Consider the following 15,636-nt stretch of genomic DNA (forward strand, 5'->3'; position numbering starts at 1 on the left):
TTGGGTTCGACAAGATATCGAGTATTCCTACGTTTGCCATGTACATCTACACCAAGACCGGACCGTCAAGTACCGCGGGAACGTTTGTACCTCTACCGTCGCCGTGGATCCGACAAGTACCCCTACAACAAGTGTACCTCTACCGTCGTCTTCGGAATCGCTAAGGATGTCAAGTACCCCTTCGAGATGACGGGACCGGCAATGTCGAATCACCCCAAGTACCTCTTTGAAACGACCGAGTACCATTACCGTCGGACGCTCGAACGACTACAGACGAAACGTCAAGTTCCTCGATGAACCATGTACGACTACCGTTTCTCGTGGATTCACCTAAGTACCACGTATTGGACGACCCTCCAAGTTACCATTGCCGTGTACGGCTACCGTCGCCTTGGAGATGTTGGGTTCATCAAGTTCCTCTTCGGAAAAGTACCACTACTTCCCTCAACGTCCCGAGAACGTCTACTTCCTCTACACCGCATCGAACTTGAACCCCTCCGATAACGCACGCTTCGAAGGTATAACCTCGAGACAACGTCCGTGAACGAATGCTTGCTTTGTATGAGTTGGACCGTGTGTTGATCCATGTCCGAGTTGTTCATTGCACGAAGCCCCTCTTTTGCCTTGCCACCGTCTTGTGGGAACCTGGAATCCGGGAGCACCCAATCTTCTTGCATGACACACTCGCACCCACTTCCTTTTGCACCGGTATCCCCGTGAGCTACCGGATCATCGGAATGTTGCCGTGGCATCATTTACGTTTCGTTGCCGTGGCACCCCTTTTCTTTCCACCACGGTGACAAATGCTTCATAATGCTCTTGCCAACTTTTAATAAAAATTGCATAAACTTGTTCATGTCATTCGCATCATGATAATAACATTTAAATGTTTAAAATTGCTGTTGCACCAAATAGATAAATGCATATGGGGATTTACCGGAATTGTTGTTTGGCGTTCCAGCCTCATTTAAACTTGCCTAAATAGATAATTTCTTGTGCTACACCTCTTTCCATGTTAACCAACATTTAATTTTGTTGGGTACTTAAACGAGATCGAACTAAATAACTTGTTGTGGTGTTTCGTCAATATGCAACTCGTTGCATATTGATCTCCACTTAATTTGTAGAATTGCTTGTGCACTTTTCCATGCCATGCCTCATTAAACCGGACATGCATCATACTTGTTGTGCATCATGCCATGATTATGTGATGGTTGTTTACTATGTTGTTTGCTTCTTTCCGGGTTGCTTCTCGCGTTAGCTTCGGTTTCGTTCCGGAGTTGTGAGGATCCGTTCGACTACGTCCGTTTGTCTTCTTCATGGACTCGTTCTTCTTCCTTGCGGGATTTCAGGCAAGATGACCATACCCTCGAAATCACTTCTATCTTTGCTTGCTAGATGCTCGCTCTTTTGCTATGCCTATGCCGCGATACCTACCACTTGCTTATCATGCCTCCCATATTGTTAAGCCAAGCCTCTAACCACCTTCTCCTAGCAAACCGTTGTTTGGCTATGTTACCGCTTTGCTCAGCCCCTCTTATAGCGTTGTTAGTTGCAGGTGAAGATTAAAGCTTGTTCCATGTTTGGAACATGGTTATTTTGTTGGGATATCACTATATCTCTTATTTAATTAATGCATCTATATACTTGGCAAAGGGTGGAAGGCTCGGCCTTATGCCTGGTGTTTTGTTCCACTCTTGCCGCCCTAGTTTCCGTCATATCGGTGTTATGTTCCCGGATTTTGCGTTCCTTACGCGGTTGGGTTATAATGGGAACCCCTTGACAGTTCGCCTTGAATAAAACTCCTCCAGCAAGGCCCAACATTGGTTTTACCATTCGCCACCTAGCCTTTTCTTTCCCTTGGGTTCTGCAGACTCAAGGGTCATCTTTATTTTAACCCCCCCGGGCCAGTGCTTCTCTAAGTGTTGGTCCAACCCAGAGCACCGTGCGGGGCCGTCCCTTGGCAACTTGGGTTACGTTGGCTCCCGTACGCTTAGCTTATCCAGTGTGCCCTGAGAACGAGATATGTGCAGCTCCTATCGGGATTTGTCGGCACAGCGGGTGGTCTTGCTGGACTTGTTTTACCATTGTCGAGGATGTCTTGTAACCGGGATTCCGAGTCTGATCGGGTCTTCCCGCTAGAAGGAATATCCTTCGTTGACCGTGAGAGCTTGTGATGGGCTAAGTTGGGACACCCCTGCAGGGATTTGAACTTTCGAAAGCCGTGCCCGCGGTTATGGGCATATGGGAATTTGTTAATGTCCGGTTGTAGAAAACCTGAAGTTTACCTTAATTAAAACACATCAACCGCGTGTGTAACCGTGATGGTCTCTTCTCGGCGGAGTCCGGGAAGTGAACACGGTGTTGGAGTTATGCTTGACGTAGGTTGTTCTAGGATCACTTCTTGATCATAGTTTCTCGACCGTGCTTTTGCCTTCTCTTCTCGCTCTCTTTTGCGAATATGTTAGCCACCAAATATGCTAGTCGCTTGCTGCAGCTCCACCTCATACCTTTTTCCTACCTATAAGCTTAAATAGTCTTGATCGCGAGGTGTGAGATTGCTGAGTCCCCGTGACTCACAGATACTTCCAAAACCAGCTTGCAGGTGCCGATGATATCGTGCAGATGATGCAACCAAGCTCAAGGAGGAGCTCGATGAAGATCTTGTCCTTTGTGTTGTTTCGTTCTAGTTGATCAGTAGTGGAGCCGAGTTGGGGTCGATCGGGGATCTGTGTAGCATTTGGGGTAGTCTTCTTTTATTTTGGGTTCCGTAGTCGGACCTTGTTTGTATCTGGTTGATGTAATGCTTTATTCATGTATTTGTGTGAAGTGGCGATTGTAAGCCAACTATGTATCTCTTTTCCTTATGTATTACATGGGTTGTGTGAAGATTACCTCACTTGCGACATTGCTTTCAATGCGGTTATGCCTCTAAGTCGTGCTTCGACACATAGGAGATATAGCCGCATCGAGGGCGTTACAAGTTGGTATTAGAGCCTTCCCCGACCTTAGGAGCCCCCTGCTTGATCGAATAGTTGGCGTTGTTGAGTCTAGAAAAATGTTTTGAGTCATTTAGGATTTTATATATCGGAGAGTTAGGAATTCTTTTTACTCCTCAGTCCCTTCGTCGCTCCCTTGATTTCCTTGTGCTTCAGGAAACTATGAAAAAGAAATCTTCTGCTGGTTTCTTTAGAAAATTGGATCCTTATGAGTTGTTTTGTTGGAAGTGATTCCTTCTGTGGGAAAAGCTGGAGGGATTTTATGTGGTGTGAAAAAGAGAGGTTGGAGATTATCTCCAGTGAGCATGGCATATACTATCATGCAATTACTTCTATGGGATGTGGTGAAAGAAAAAACTAAGTGGGGCCTATTGTTTGTCTATGGGGCTGCACATGAGGAATTCAAAGATGAGCTCCTGGTGGGGAGAAAAACAAGAAGCTTCAACGTTCCCATGCTATGGATATCTTTAATTTGATTATCCATACTATTGGGCTGAGAGAGATTCACATAAATGGCGGCAATACACGACCAGCAAACATAGATATCCCACTTTAGAGCATCTCTTACCGATCCCCTAAAAAGCGGTAGAGAATTTTACTCCTCCAAATAGCACTTAACCGATCTCTTAAAACCGTTAGAGGAGGATAAAGTTTACTCCAGGCCTGCCTCGACCCTTAAATATACTCGGCCGCCCACAGCTGGAGTAAAAATCTCACATCTCTCACCTATCGCTCGATCTTATACGTTGCGCCGCCGCCCAATCTCCCGCATCCTCGCTGGCGCGCCGCTGTATCCACTCCAGCGCCGCCCCACCGCCCAAAATGACCGGATCCAACCGTCGTTACTCCCCACCGCCGATCAGAAGCGGCGATCCATGCTCCGCAGCCCATGGTCCCGGTGGCGTGTCCTGGTTCCCTGACCTGCCACCGCCGTCGGCGTCATGGAGGAGGTACCTCGGCGTGCGGCAATGGGCGTGGGGGACGTGGGTGGCGGAGATCACCTACCGTGAAACCCACTGGATCAGTTCCTATCACTCGGCAGTACAGGCAGCACGGGCGTATGACATCATGTCCATGTGCCTCCTTAGCGAAAACGCCTGGCCCATCTAAACTTCCCCGGCGGCTTGTCGGTTTTGGCCCCCGTCTATCTTTGTGTGGCCTCCGCACGCGAGCTGCAGGAAAATTTGGAGGCCCGTGATCGCCTAAGGCGGAGTGCACCGACGAGGAATACATGGCGGAGCTCCGCCGCGTGTATCTGGAGCGTGTCAAAAGAGAGTGTCGGCAGTACAAGCTCTATAGGTCGGGGTGACGACGGTTATCAACCTTTGCTCCAGCGACATTGACGACTCTGTGTCTGATGGCGACGGAGATGGCAAGGCGGTGGCGGCGGAACGGGCGAGGGCACTCGCCCCATGATCCACGAGGAATGGGATAGGATGGTTGCCGAGATCACTGATAGTGATGATGAGTAGTTTGTTTAATTTTTATGTAATCTTTAATTTAGATTTGGTCAATTGTTATCTAAAATAGTTTATGCTAGTGGTTGAATCGAGTTTGAATCAACTATGATGGACTAGTTTGATCAAATTTGCACCGATTGCAACACAAGGGAAAACGGGAGGAATCACAAGGGAAAGAAACACAAATTAACACACATATTGCAACACAGGATACACATGGATAAATGCTTGATCCAAATCATCCAAGAGAGAGAGAAAGATGAAACAAGATAGGGTTCTTCATCAACTCCTAAGACAACTTAGATAAGTAGGTCTTGACTTTCATTGAGTAATCTTCCCCACAGGTGGAGGTCTTAATACTCCTGCAGAGTCTTCCTCAAGAGGAGGCCTTCACCTCCAGTAGGGGAGTCATCTCCATGAAGGAGCAATCCTACATGGAGAGGTACATAAGCTAAGCTCTAATGTTTAGCCTTTTCTTAGTTTCCCCTAGATCTGAGGTGGGAGAAGGGTATATATAATCCTAAGGCATGAAGGGGTAAGCGAGGGGCAAAAACGGAAAGATACATTGGCTGCAGTACCACTGGTGCAAGTCATGCCATATTCCAGTGACTCCGGTGTCTGGATGTTCCGAGCTCTTCCTGGTATTTAGTCTGGACATTCCAGAAGTGTTGTCACCGATTCCAGACGAACACTAGATCATGTCTGAAGACTCCAGAGTGTGCAGACTTCGTGGTACTCGGACACCCCAAGTTCCAGAACCTTTGCTCCAGCGACATTCGTGATTTCCAGCGACATTCGTTCTTTGCCCGGGCTCCATAGTTCTTATATAACTGTTGCACTTAAAGAATGTGAGCACTTGAGCAGCGCAGTGGCTATAACCTCCACCCTCATTGCGGGAGACTAGGGTTTGATCCGTGGTTCCCTACTCTTTTCTCTCCATTTTTGATCTGGCAAGCGTGCCTGCTCCTCGCACACGTGGTAATGGTCCGGCCCATTTGTAGGTCGTAGTGCCCTGTTTTCTATTTTAATTTTTCTTTTTTCTTTTTACTTTCTCATTTCTGTTTTAGTTTTTTCTTCTTTAAATTAATTTGTGATTTCCAAAAGAATAAAATTTAAAAAGTTGTGATTTTGTATATCTCAAGACTGAGGACTTTATTTCCCCTTGTTAATGTGAAAATTTTGATTAGAGACTTGTCCAACCATAATCCAATGTTATTTTCTTCTAGTGAAGGAGTAGCTATGCCTCTTGAGATTAGAGGACTCAGGTTTGAGAATTACTGGCTGTAGGCAGCTAGGGAGGTCTCTTTCACCTTGCTAGTCCAATGAATGGTTGGGAAAAGGATTTTTTAGGGCGTTGGGAAAAGGATTTACAAAGAAGCAGTCAGTTGATAATGTTCTAACTCACCTCTCCCGAACAACAAACTGCCTCATTTCACGTACTGGTGGGGGCTTAGGGCATCTCCAGCCGTTGGCCCCCCAAGGGGCGCCTAAAATCGCCGTCTGGGGGTGAGCTGGCGCAAAAATTGGGCCTGGGGGCGAGTTGGTCCCCAGCCGCCGGCCCCAGGGCCGCCCCAGGCACGTTTTAAAATAAAAGAAGTTCGGCGAAGTTCGGCTTAAACACGATAAATTTCGGCCAAACACGATAAATTTCGGCACATTTCGGCGAAGTTCGCGGATTTTCATTACATAGCACATATACATAAACTAATCTAAAGGAAAAACTGGTTGAAGTCGCCACCGTCGCCGCCATCATCGTTGTCGGCCTTCTCCTCCTTGACGCGGGCGCCCCTGCTGGACCCCTGCCCGGCGTCGCCATGGCGGACTGGTGGCGGCGCATCGTCGTCGTCGTCGCTGTCGCAGATGACGACGACTCCGCCTTCGTCGCGGCCGCGTCGACGCTCCGCGAAGCGAAGCAGGGCGGCGCGCTGGCGCTCCTTCGCCTTCTCCAGGCGCTCCTTCTCCATCGCTATGGAGTCCTTGCGCGCCCATTCTAGGGCCGTGTCGTCGTCGTCGAGCTCCACCGTCACCGGCGCCGTTGATGGACGCCAAGCGCTGCTGCTGGCGGCGCTCGAAATACGCCGCCCAAGCCGCGTGGTTGTCGGCGGCGTACTGGGGAAGGGAGAGTTGGGCGTCGGTGAGGGAGGCGCGCACGACCTCGACTTCCTCGGCGAAGTAATTCGGCTTCGCCACGGCGTCGGGCAACGGGGGAATGGGCACTCCCCCGGCGCTGAGCCTCCACCCCGTCGGCCCGGCGCGCATGTCCGGCAGCGCCGGGATGTTCGCCTGGAACAGGAGTCAGGACCCCTGTTCGCGGAGCGAACGGCGGCCGAAGCCGTTGGCCGCCGCCTCGTCTCCGGGGTAGCGTTCCGCCATGGCGACGGGCTCGGGAGAGGTAGAGAGATAGAGGGAGGGGCTGGGCGGCGGCGCTCGGGAGAGGTAGGGAGAGGGAGGAGCTGGGCGGCGGCGAGGGGCGGGGCTGGTGTGGGCACAGGCGAGTGCAGGCCACCGGCTATATAGCCGCGCCGCACCCGTGTGTACGCGTGCGAGGGAGGGGAGGCGTCGGCGCGCCGTCCCGTGATGCGCCGCCCGTGAGGAATCAATGGCAAGGCTGACCGGCGGCAGCCTTGGCATTGATTCCCCGCGGGAACCAAGGCCGTTGGGGGAAGACGAGGCGCCGTGTCGCTGACGCGGCGGGCCCGCGGCTGTTTCGCGTCAAAACAGTTCGCCCCGGCGCCCCCGGGCGCCCCCCAGCGCGCCGGGTTCGGCCTGAGTTTGCCGGCGCTGTTTTCGGCCCAGGACGGCGAAAATCAGGCTCCTGAGGGCGCGACTGGGCCATTTTTTTGGCGCCGGCGCGAAAAAATCGTCTGAGGAGGCCGGCAAGACCCGGTGAGCGACAAGCTCCCGGGCGCGACAAGACGACGACCGCGGCGAGGAGTTTGCCGCGGGAACCGCCTCTCCGAGCCCGCGCTCCAGCACACCCGCCCACGTGTCGCTCTCCCGAGCACACGTGGCGGGAGGCCGTGCAGCTAGGGGCGCGAGGTGGCGAGCAGGCGCTGACAAGATAACCATCGTGGCAAACGGTGGCGTCCCTAGCGGTCCCTCTCGGTACTGTTTAGGCGACACAGATGGGCATTTAATGCCCTTGTCCCCTGCCGTCAGGGTTAGGTTCGATAACACTGTAGCAGGTAGCTGTGCCTGCTACAGCACCTAGCTGCCCCTACTACGGCACCTTTCCATTTTTGCCCTTGACCTCCGTTGCTCTATGTCGGTAACCCCTTGAGCATATAAAAGGAGGCCCGAGTGCAACGCGGGGGGGGGGGGGGGGGGGGGTCGGCCATTTTGAGAGCCTTCGGGAAGACGGCCATTCCAGACACCCACGCTCGGTCTTGCTAGTCGCCGGTGTGTACTGTAGCACTCCGCGCTCCCGAGGTAGAAATCAATACCAAACCACAAAGCAGGAGTAGGGTTTTACGCATCCGTGCGGCCCGAATCTGGGTAAATCGCTCGCGTGCTTCGCCTCGATTTTCCCTTCGTACGACCAACCGCCCGCGCGTTTCGCCTCGATCTGCTCTTTGCGCGACCTCCACCCCTCGCCGAACCAAAAGGGACCCGGTCCGCCGGTCTCATAAGTGTCCGTGGATCAGAAACCCCGGCATCTTTTGCGGTTGGAGATGCCCTTATCGTTGAGTAGTAGGAGGAGGATGCCCTACGAGCGTACCCAGACCGAGTCACCCAAAAGTGTGTCTAACGACTCCCGACTCTCAGGCCTGCCACGCCTGTGTAGGCACTCACAGGGGCCAAAGATAAGTGTGCTAAGTCAGGGATTTTGCTAGTATGAGAGATATGTTCCTCGCAACGGCGAAATCATCGATTGGTATCGTATCCTCCGGATAGTGACTGACCGGCCTCCATCAAGGATCAAGTCATTCTGGATCCATAGCCAGCTCTCTAGATTATATCTGCTGCACTGTAATTCTCTCATTGATCAACAAAGATAGTTAGGCAGGATTTATGATTTTCATCCATCTTCGTGGCCTGAATCTAGGTAAACCACCGTGTCATGTTCTTCGCCAGCAAGATCCCTTCATGCACCACCCCTCTCTCTGCTGTCTTCCACGACCCATAGCAGATCTTGAGATCAATGGTGTATTAACCGTCAAGGATTGAGGTTAAGGATTGTATTGGGTCGAGGCCCATAAAATCTAACACGAAACTATAATTTTGTGATGTCTACAACGTTCACCTTGTAAAAATAAAAGCTCGGTTGTATTTGCATTTTGTTTAATGTTGTTCAATTCAAAATTGACGTCCAATTTTTTTTTAAGATTTTTAAAACTATAGACTGAGTGCTTCTTTGAAATTTTGCTTTCAAATGTGATGCAAAGGATTCCTTAAGAAAATTCATATTGGACTCGCTCCAATTAAACATATCCTAGGAATCCAAAACTTCAATGCACCACAACGTCTTGATTTACTTTTTGTGGTGCAACGGAGGATATAAGTGCGAATGACATGCAAACCTGCGTTTTTCAAATCCTACAAATCAAAGAGGGATTGGATCATATATTATTTTTTGGTCCACCATAAAAATTCAAAACTGAGAAAAAGAAACAAAAGTACATACACTATTACCACAGAGATAGTCATTATATAAATTGTTCGAGTTACATTTGACCTTCATAAGGTTGCCACTGCGAGATTTGATCATTTCATCGGCTCGTGTTTTTCTTATCCAACAGGGGATACTTACATTTTACCAAGACAAAGTCTACTAATATAAGATCGACACCACTTAATGCCATTGGTCTTGCCAAGGCATGTAATATAAGAAGCATATACCTATATATCATAAATTTGCAAGCTGAAAACAGTAGACATGCTAGTTGGGCTTGAAGAACTTGAGCTTCATCCCAGTGTTAATGATGCTCCAGACACCACCCACAGAGGAGGCCAAGCTGAAGGCGGTGCCGAGCAGGGCGAGGCCCCAGTTCACGTACCAGCTGTAGCTGAACCTCTCAGGCTTCTTGATGCAGATCCACATGAAGCACGGGTAGGCAAACGTCACCGGCAGCGTTAGGCCGCCCAGAAGGCCGGCGAGGCTGGAGAGGAACGGCAGAGCGATGCCGATGAAGAGCGAGATGAACCCGTAGAAGATCCTGAATCCGGACCGGACCCAGACTGAGCAGGGCCGGTTGGTGCGACCTGTGTAGAAGGCCTCGAAGCTGTCGAACACTGGCATGGAGTATATCTGGAAGCTGCTAAGGCAGTTGAACACGACGAGGAGGAACGTCGCCGCGAGGAGCCCACGAGAGATGTCGTGGCCGTGGAAGATGTAGAGGGCGGTCAGGATCCCTCCTGGTGGCATCTGCCGGCATGGAAAAGAACAACAGAAAAGGACCAAGGATTGTTAGCAAAAAAAGAAAAGCATCGCGACAGGATGATGATGATGAGTGAGGAGTAGATGATTGAAGTACTTGCCATGTTCCCGTAGGCCCAGTAACCCCCAATGGCAACAGGGAAGATGCACATCGCAATCAGAAGATAAGCCGCTTTGGCCCCGCGCCACATAGGCACATGTGCAGGGTGTTTGAAAGTCGACGGCATCGTCGCCTGGTAGTTGTAAAATTAATTTAAATAAAACAAATGAAGCCACCAAATGGAACTACATAGTACTGAAAGTCTAACAGGACTGGTTGTTTAGTAGTGGTACTAACCTGTATTTCTAATGAAAGATTGTGTCCCCTGAATGCAAAGGCTATTATCCCAAGAGCATTCAAGGTAGAGAACAGTGATGAGCCAAAAGAAGTGGATCTCACTTGTTCATAAGAGACTGCTGTCGGCCGTTGCTGGCTCACAGAGAGAACCCATGACATGGTGCAGTACATTATCGCTGTGGCGCCACCGATAAGCGAAAGCCCAGCAATCGAGTTGAGATTTGGGAGCTGGGAAAGAATGACTGCCAAGGATGTGAATACCAAGTACCACTCCACCGTCGAAATAGGGCTCGGTGTACAAAGGGGGCCGCACACTATTTGGTAGAAGAGCTTCATAGTCTCCCCTCCGACAAGGATCAATGCAGTTGCAGTGCCTGCCGAAAGATAAATAGTTGGGAAAAGAGCTAGCCACACCCCCAGTTTTTCTCCTGAATGAACAAACAGATAGAAATCAGTAACTCAGCTAATTTTTCAGTCCTACAAACGAATTTCCAGTCATCATCAATATAGCAACAGAGCAGCAGACAATCTAGACAGCATTGCATGTACTAACTCAGCTTGGTATAACAATAGGCAATAATTGGTTATACTGAAAGTGGGTGTTGCAATGGTTTGATTAGAAAGATCATGGAGTAACTGTGGTAGCAGGAAGTTCCACATTTTACACCACTGTAGCATGAGAGTGATATGCTATAACCGTTAAGCAGTCATTTCTACTGTTCCAGATGTGGATCAAATATGAGAGTGATTGTACATTAAGCTGGCACTACCCATGCTTGAACACTACACCTAGCTAATAATGTTAAAAGATTCTTCCGTTAAGCTACATGAAACAGATCGTCAACATTGACAACGACTCCAAACATGGCACATCATTGACAGCAAACATTGGCACATATATCCAGGTTGGAATCAAGAGTTAATTGTCATGAATTTGCAAAATAGCGAAGGGCATGTCTTTGTCTCACCAAATGCAGCTTGTGCAAGCTCCACATATCTGTTGTACCTCCTGCCCGGGACTGCTTCGTGAAGCTTGACTAGAATGGAGAGTGTGTACAGTTGCCAGAAGTAAGCAACAGTCAATGATATTATTCCCCAGCTCCTACAGTATAAGAGAAGCATATGTTAGGATTGGAATATGCACTTATCCTTCTAGTGTCATGTTAGGATATTGTTTACGACATATATTTTGCACACTGTCCACTGTATCAATATTATATACTGTAATTTGTGATTTTCCTTTATCAATACACCTCATGCCTTTATTAGAGGCAGCTGCATACTTGCAACACTTGGGACTTAAGATCTAAAATCAAGGAAAAGACCATGAAAAATACATTTCTAAATTACACATTCTTTTAATATAACACCTTTAAACAGTTTCTGATGCGTTTAAACTTGTAAACATTTTCATTCCCATATATACAAGCTGCAACAATCTTGAAAGTAAACATCTATCTAAGCTAGAAAATACTTTTGTTTTGTAAAATTTCAGCACTGAACTTGAAGCCTCCACCAATCTGACCAACCTAAACAATGTTTGATTCTGAGGTTAGAACAGAACATGTACAAAACGGAATCCAGGACAAGAAAGTTGAAAAGGGGGAACGACGAACAATGCTCGAGTCTGAGGGCTTGCTGGGGTTTAGGATGTGAGAATGGCGAGTGAGGAGCGGAGCAGGAGGTTACTGACCATCCGAGGGCGGGGAAGGCGAGTGGGAGGAGGAGCGCCTGGAACCCAAGGCCGGCGTTGAGGGAGTGGAATGCAGCGTAGCTGGCGTTGCCGCTGCGGCTCTCGGTGATGGGGAGCCAGGCGTCCTGCGGGTTGAGGCGCGTGAGGTGGCCCACCTCCTCCAGGTAGCCGCGCAGGCCCTCCACCACCCGGCGCACCGGCGTCCCGGCGCCGCTCGTCGCCGCCCCTCCCCTCCTAACCGGCGGCGTGGACATCCCCTCCGGCGTGGACAGACCCCGCGGCGTCACGGGGATCGACACCAGCTCCGGCTCCCCCGCCCCCTCCGCCATTGCCGCCATGCTCCCCTTGGACGACTTGGAGTGGGTTCTTCTTCTTGTTCTTGGAGCGCGGCGCGCTGTGTGTGTGAGAGAGAGCGAGGAGAAGTGATTTTCTTGGAGGTGGTGGGGAAGTGTAGAAAAGAAAAGGTGGTGGTGGTGGAGTGGGGGACAGACGGGGAGGGGGGCGTGTGTCGGAGAAGGCCCCGTCCTTTCTCTGTCGGGCGAGGAGAGAGAAGCTCAAGCAATAGTAGCATGGGACGGACGGATAACACTTCCGTAGAGAGAGCGAGAGTTGCACGCAGACTCGCAGTACTACGACTACCATGGCGTGGTGCAGTGCGATGCCGTGTGCGGAGGAGAAAAATCGACGAGCTTCCGTACTGCCGCACTGTGGATGGCGTGTGAATGGCTCGACTGTTCAGACGTGGTGGAGGAGTCGTCGAGTGCAGAGCTTTGCATCCGTAGGTGTGGTCATTTCGCTAGGATCGCGCTCGTGCCTTGTGGCGGAAGGAGATCCGAGCGTCAGAGTGTGAAATGGATGCGACGCACATGGGTGCTGCACAAACATGATGCGCAAGGATGGGCGGCACTTGAATACCAAGACAATTTTTTTCAATGGTGAATACAAAAACTTAGATGACCATTTTAAGCCCATAAAGCAACTCCAACGGGCCGACTCAAACGGATGACGCATTTGTCCTTTTTTGTCCGTTTGGGTCGGCCCGGCGGACACAAACGCCCGGCGCTGTGTTTGGGTCGGCGCGAGCGTCCAACGCTGGCCCGATCCATTTCGTCGGCGCGTCAAAAAAAATATTGCGAGCAGTTTGAAAATAAATACATGCATTTAATTAAACATAAAAGCCGGCCACGAAGGCCGGCGAAAGTCCACATTACATTAATTAAAACACTAAAAACTAGACGACGCGCTGCCCTAGGCGTCCTCGTCGGCGGCGGCATCTGCGTCGGGACCGGTGAGGTCGATCAACGTCGGCGCAGGGCCGGTCCAGGGAAACGTCGTGTTCCAGACGGCGGTGATGTCGGGCTTTGCCGCCGCTGCCTGCGCCGCCACTGCCTAGGCCTGGCGCGCCTCCTCTTCGGCCTCGCGCTCGAGCATCTGCAGGCGCTCGCCCTCCCGGCGCTCCTCGGCCAGCCGAACGCGGCGCCAGTGGTCGAGGTAGGCTGCCTCCTGCTTCTCCGTCGCTCCGAGCCAGATCGGCGGAGCGTTGACCCACTCGTGCACTACTCCGGTCCAGGAGTAGCGCTCGCGGTAGGCCGGCTTCTCCGACTCGGCTTTGGGCGGGGACGGCGGGGCCACTGGCGGCACGACGCAGTCGCCCGCCGCGGAGAGGGCCATGGCCTCCGCCATGGCAGCCTCGAAAGCCGCCTCGTCCGTCTCCCTCCACCGCTCCTCCTCCTCGCTCTCTTTGATGGCCGCCTGGTAGGCGGCCTCGGCCTCCTGGTCCTCGTCGCGGACGACGAGCGCGGGCGGCGGCAGGCTGTGGTCGACGCCGCGGACGCCGCGTCGCCTCGCCTCCTCGTGCTCGAAGGCGAACCATCGAGCCCAGTTGGGCGAGTCGACGACAAAGTGCGGGTCGGCGCGCTGCTCCGACGTCAGCAACGCCCGCCGGCGCCGCACCTCCTCCGCATGGGCCCTCGCCGTCCGCGGCGCCGCCGACACTGGGATCCTCCCCGGATCCAAATGCCAGTCATGCAGCAGCGTCACGTCCGGGTACGGCAGAGGCACGCGGTGGTGCCAGTGCCACTCGGCCTGGTGCAATGGCACGTTGATGCGCTGCCTCTACCGGGGAGCGCGCGCCGGCGCGGGGAGGGCGGGGAGGGAGGGGGAATGGCGGGTGAGGGCTTTGCCCTTGCGGCTGCTGCCGATGCCGGAGAAGAAACCCATGCTGGCGGTGGCTAGGGTTGTCGCCGGCGTGGGGGCAGGGGTGGCCAGATGGGGACGAGGGGCGAGTGGGAGTGGATGAGGACGGCCCCGCCGCACGCCCGACTTAAAAAAGGATGGCTGCCGTCGCTGACGCGTGGGCCCAAGGTGGGCGGTCGTCATAAATTATGTTGACCGTGGCGGTTGGGTGGCCGCCAGGTGGGGACGCGGCGGACGGCGAGGAGACGCGCGGCGCGTCCGCGCCGACTCATTCCAGGCGCAATTTTGGGCCTGAAATGGGTCGGCACGGACGCCGGGCGAACACGATTTGAGTTTGGGTCGGCGCGTTGGACCGCCACTTTTGTCCGCGTCGACCCAAACGGACTCGGGCGGACGAAATGGGTCACCCCATTGGAGTTGCTCTAAATGAATAGAAAATACAATTTCCCTCCAAGGTAGTACTAGTTTCTTTTGACAGCAGAAAGAGGAGTTTCCCTTAAAACAAAGGATGCGTCTAGGCAGCAACTGGGTGCTCAATTGGGTGCTCGTTAGGGATCCCTGTCAACCTACCAGATTTGGAAAGTTCTGGGTCCCCCTTGCAAAAAAGGAAAGTTCTGATCTCCCATGTCTACACGCGCGTTCCCATGCTGCGATGGGAGGATGTGACTGGTGGTCACCTGATCTCTCCTCCAACCTGCCCCTGCCTCCACAATCACGTGCCCCCCCTCCTCTCTGCCCCTGATTACTTTCCCCATCCTTCTCTCCACCTGCTCCCACCCATATCTCCTCTTCTTCTCCCCCAAGGAACCCTCCTGCCTACAGATCGCCATGGATCTGAAGTACTAGAGCTTTGAAAAGATCTACTGTTTTCTGTGAGTAGAGGCCGATTTTTACCCTTCTCCCTGATCTTTCTTCATGGTAGATCTCCCCCACCCTCCACCCTCCACCCCCCGCCCCTCCCCTCCCTTACCATCTGTCCAAGATGAGTCTTCTCTATGTTTTGTTGTTTTCTCTGGCACACATGCTATAGAGAAGAAAAAAGAGGACAAAAAGTAAGCAATGAGATTTTTGATGACTAGGCAAATGTATTGCAAAACATGAGCAACAAGTTCAACATGTTTAGGGCAAAAAGTAGTGCATATGGTAAGCAACAGAAAAGTAGGACAGATTATAAGAAACACAAATAGTGCAAAACTACATTAGTTTTCTAATTCTTGAGGCAAACTAGATATGGTTGCAGTAGATATATTTCTTAGGATTTTATTACTGGCATATCTGTTTTGAGCAAGAGTATATAAGGATGGTAGGCAAATGTTGTTAAAAATGTAAGCAACTAGAAAAATTTTGTTACTAGCATCTCTGTTTCGAGCGAAAAAGAGCAAGGGAAGAGCATGTCAGGTTGGTTAGGCAATTGTTGTTAAAAATGCAAGGAACTAGAAAAATGTTGTTACTAGCATCTCTGTTTCAAGCAAGTTTGTGTCAGGTGGGTAGGCAACTGTTGCCAATAATGCAAGCGACTATAAAAAATGTGTCGGGATGAGCAAGTGCATGACTGTCCAGGCTTGCCACCTGTT

General features: G+C 51.4%; 1 protein-coding gene and 1 pseudogene across 1 annotated transcript; both read right to left on the reverse strand.

The window, feature by feature from the left end:
• Nucleotides 1-9,087: 9,087 nt before the first annotated feature.
• Nucleotides 9,088-12,372, reverse strand: LOC125508234 (Transmembrane amino acid transporter family protein). Its single transcript, XM_048672862.2, has 5 exons — nucleotides 11,867-12,372; nucleotides 11,142-11,275; nucleotides 10,174-10,601; nucleotides 9,938-10,069; nucleotides 9,088-9,824 (listed from the first exon to the last, which is right to left on the reverse strand). The coding sequence occupies exons 1-5, from the start codon at nucleotides 12,202-12,204 to the stop codon at nucleotides 9,339-9,341; spliced, it is 1,518 nt and encodes a 505-aa protein (XP_048528819.1). The 5' UTR covers nucleotides 12,205-12,372; the 3' UTR covers nucleotides 9,088-9,338.
• Nucleotides 12,373-13,114: 742 nt separating this feature from the next.
• On the reverse strand, nucleotides 13,115-14,892 carry LOC147970556 (uncharacterized; annotated as a pseudogene).
• Nucleotides 14,893-15,636: the final 744 nt, after the last annotated feature.

The sequence above is a fragment of the Triticum urartu genome, chromosome 5A (assembly GCF_056163025.1).
Source record: "Triticum urartu cultivar PI428250 chromosome 5A, HENAU_Tu73, whole genome shotgun sequence".
In the NCBI taxonomy this organism is placed as follows: domain Eukaryota; kingdom Viridiplantae; phylum Streptophyta; class Magnoliopsida; order Poales; family Poaceae; genus Triticum; species Triticum urartu.

What these genes read in the sequence shown, in the direction of transcription:
- LOC125508234 (XM_048672862.2), bottom strand. Translation starts at nt 12,204, where the DNA reads ATGGCGGCAATGGCGGAGGGGGCGGGGGAGCCGGAGCTGGTGTCGATC. An exon ending in ATCTTTCATTAGAAATACAG is followed by an intron (nt 10,070 to 10,173) that starts GTTAGTACCACT and finishes TACAACTACCAG; the next exon opens with GCGACGATGCCGTCGACTTT. An exon ending in ACTGGGCCTACGGGAACATG is followed by an intron (nt 9,825 to 9,937) that starts GCAAGTACTTCA and finishes CCATGCCGGCAG; the next exon opens with ATGCCACCAGGAGGGATCCT.